The sequence below is a fragment of the Gavialis gangeticus genome, unplaced genomic scaffold (genome assembly GCF_001723915.1).
Source record: "Gavialis gangeticus isolate Ggan-Ray unplaced genomic scaffold, GavGan_comp1, whole genome shotgun sequence".
Taxonomy (NCBI): Eukaryota; Metazoa; Chordata; order Crocodylia; family Gavialidae; genus Gavialis; species Gavialis gangeticus.
Window position 1 is genome coordinate 72,772,795 of NW_017729022.1, and position 3,793 is coordinate 72,776,587.

At 42.9% G+C, this 3,793-nt stretch overlaps 1 protein-coding gene across 1 annotated transcript in view; it reads left to right on the plus strand.

Moving 5' to 3' along the window:
* The window catches only part of GNPTAB (N-acetylglucosamine-1-phosphate transferase alpha and beta subunits), a 102,268-nt gene that overhangs the window by 43,869 nt on the left and 54,606 nt on the right, over nt 1–3,793 (plus strand). The window contains exon 5 of the mRNA XM_019515372.1: nt 2,455–2,660. Coding sequence (XP_019370917.1) covers nt 2,455–2,660 — 206 coding nt within the window. The remainder of the gene's footprint in view (nt 1–2,454; nt 2,661–3,793) is intronic.

Genomic DNA, 3,793 nt, shown 5'->3' on the forward strand with positions numbered 1-3,793 from the left:
TTTTTGTCCTGAATGTTTAAGTCAAAATAAGTAAGAGATGAGTTGGGTCTTTGGTTGGAATCAAATTTAGATGATGGGACCTACGTTGGTCTGCTGTGACCTGTTCATATTTGACATTTGTATCTTTTCAAAAAAGTTAAAAAACAAGATCTTTATATTGGACAAAAATATTGGGAATCTCATAGAAAATGGGTTCACTTTAAAACTAAAAATTGATGAAGTTTAGAAGCTACTTGTCTATTGTCATGCACAAAATATTTTAGATTCTTTAAAATTATTGCTTACATGCCTGATATCACGTAGATGTGGCAGCTCTGTAGGCAACTATATGTGCTTTGCATGCAAAACATTGCAGTTTCTATGTCCCACTTGATTGTAAATCTCAGGGCCCATGAAAAGACTACCACAATAATCTCTTTCTGCAGCCAGACAAAAATCAGAAATCAAATGTAGCAGGGATGTGTGAGATTTTGTTCTAACTGCTTTATAATATGCTTATGTGTGAAAGTTTCAGTCCTGGCCTGAGCTTGCCCTACTAAGAATGTTCTCTCTTAAAAAGGATGTTTCTCTTGAAAAGGAGCTCAAGCCCACAGCCTGTCCCCCATACAGATCTGGGGGCACAGGTCTCTTTTGCCCCCTTTCATTGAAAAACACTGAGTGCCTGGCTGGCTCCATATCTCCCCACTCCCAGCTGATGCTTCCACATGTGGCTTTCCTTAAGAGCTGCTAAAGCTACTTCAGTTTCACCTGCCCCCAGCCAGGCACTCTGACCATGAGCAGGGAGATGTGGAACCGGCTGGGCACTCCGTGTATTTCCCCATCACCTCCCTGCTCACGGCTGGAGTGCCTGGCTGGCTCCACATCTTGCCGCTCGTGGCTGAAGTGCCCAGCCAGGGATACATGAAACCTAAGCTGCTGTAGCATCCCTTAAGGGAAGCCGCACATGGAGGTGCTGGCCAAGCGCTCAGCGTATTTCCCCAACACCTCCCTGGTTCCTCAGCCCCCAACCAGCTTCCACCCCAGCCCTGCCCTGCAACCCCTCGGCCCCCTGAAAGCCCTACTTACCAGTTCACAGGCTCCAGGAGGAAAGCGAGCCTGACCTAGGCCTTGCAACTGACTAAAAGCTGCAGGCTCTGCCCTTTCCCCTCTGCCTCCCCCTCTCTCTGCCCCTCCGGGCAGGGTTGGGGCTTTCCCGCTCTTTTCGCACACAGCTCTTACAGTCTGGAACTCAGCCAGCCTGAGCGCTCTTTGCAAAAGAGGGAAATCGGTAGGGTTCTCTGCTAAAAGAGAAAATCTGCATGTTCTTTGATAAAACCAGGAAATCCGTGGTTTCTCCGTTTTTCCTTGGGAAATGGAAAACCCGAATCCCTGTTGATGACTTGATGACCATTTCATAGCAGCATTTTTCTTTTCAGCAGTTGGGCATCTACCCTGGAGTGTTGTGTTTTAACAGTATTGGAAAGAAAATGAGGTGGAATAAGTGGTTGATCCATCTGCTTCTTTACTGCCTAGTATTTAACTTTGCTGTTGGGTATTTCTTTTTTTAATGGTTCTTGAGGTTCTTTCCAAATTTCAACAGCAGTCACAATACAGCTGCAATCTTTCTGTAGTTTGTCTAAGGCTATGGAAATACGTTTTACATTTTAGTGTGTTCAGCATATCTTTTACATTTCTGTGCAGTTCAAGGTTGACTGTTTAGCTGTGATACTTCCATCAATTTTGTCACAAAACAAAATCTTTCTCACCCCTCACCCATCGCACCTCCTTCTTTGCAAAATCAAATAAAACCATCCCCTTAACAATCCATCATTTCTGCAGTTTGTAACCCCTTAGCCTCCTGTTAGAGACATGGATAAGAAAATTAGCCTTTAACTCCCGAGTTTTTAGTAAAGGCTCATTGACTCAACATACTTTATTTAAATTATTTTAATAGATTATACTAGCTGCGTACCATAGCTTGTGCTGTATTAAATTGAAATTTCATTTTAAGCTGGTGTATTTTTAGGAAAAGCTTTAATTATAATTTAAATGAAAAGATAGAAAACATTACATTTTAAATAAAATAATTCTGATTTTAAATAAACCTGATTACAAAAAAAAAAAAAAAACTATTATTTTTTTAATCTACCCTGTCCCTAAGCATTCAGCTGAGCCAAAACAGAGTCCCTTCAAGTCCTTCAGGTAAATATGGAATATTTTGCAAGGGGAAAGAAGCAGGGAAGAGTTGGGGCCAAGGGGTAGAGAGATTAAATTATCAATAATGTGAATGATTTAAGTGGTAGCCGCAGGTTTTTTTCTTTGTAGCAAAATAGTAAACTGTTTGCAGTTGCAACATCAATTAGATTTTTCAAAAGTATGGTCAGCATTCAGCAAAAACCTGCTAACACAGTTTGTCAGATGTTAATTTTCACTGGCATTAAATTTACACTTGATTTTTTTTTTTTTTTTTTCCAGTGAGAAGCACCTGGAGTGTTTACTGACGCGCTGCATTAAAGTGCCAATGCTTGTCCTGGACCCTGCCCTGCCTGCCAACATCACTCTAAAAGACCTTGCATCTGTCCATCCTAATTTACAAGCTGCTAACTCTGTATTTTTTATAGCAAAACCAAAAAATCCTTCTACCAATGTGACAGTAGTTGTTTTTGACACTCCTAAGAAAGGTAAGAACCTATGTTTTATTTCAACCTTCAAGAATGAAAAGCAATCTTTCCATGGAGTTAGGGTCACAGGGTGACCTTGTGCCTTAATCCATACAGCGTCTTGTCCCTTAGGTCTTTAGGCCTCTGCACAGAGCTGTGCCTACACAGTCATGCCTGAGTGACCTCTGTCTCCTTTGGTGATCAGACTCACACTGGTTCAGTTTGTCCCTAGTTGACCATATGTATTGATTCCTTGTTCTTCTGACCTCCATTCCTGACTGAAATTAGAAACAGCCTATGTTGAGCCTGTATATCCCTTAAAAGATTAGTCCTTTGTTACAGCATTATTTCCATCCTGAAAGCTGGACTGTTTCTCCTTGACTGTCTGGAGAATATATATACTACAGTTAGTGATACAGTAAATAAATGGTACTTTATGCTATTTAAGGTCTTAACCCTATTCTGCCTCAAAGAATGTCTTTGCTGCATCTAACCCCCAAAGTAAACTTCTTGTTTTAGGAGTCCACCTGAACTGCACCAGGGACTTGAAAATGTATAACTCTCGTTCAGGCACTAGGCAGTGGGCAGCTTCCAAGAAGACTTCCCTGTTCCACCCATAGCATTCCCATTCTCTCTGTGAGCAACCTTATGTGCCTTCATCATGCTGGGATTCAGCTCACTCAGGAGATATCTGCTTAAGGAAAAACACTGAATTCAGTATGTAAAGCAAGGGTCAGGGTGACAGTGAAGGTCATGCTGCCTACCTTCTGTCCAGTAACTATGGGTTAGGACATTCACCCAGGAAGTAAGACATCTGGGTTCTAGGCCCCACTTAGCTTGAGGAGGTTTGAACCACATCTCCCTCTTCCAATAACTACTAGGCTTTGGGATAGGGAACGTTGATGGCATCGGCCTGTACCCATTCTTTTGAAGCTGGGCCACCAAATGGACAGGAATGCAAGAGGGAGTCTAGTTCTGTAGCCCAGTGAGGGGGCGTTCCCCTGCGATCATGAGGAAGGAAGTCCTGGGTTCTGGCTTCTACCCTCAATGCTGTTTATGCATGCCAAAATCCACATTTTCCCATGATTAAAATGAACCCCCCCCCCCCCCACACCCCCCCCTGGGGGCGGAAAAGTTTCGGGGGGGGGGGTGGG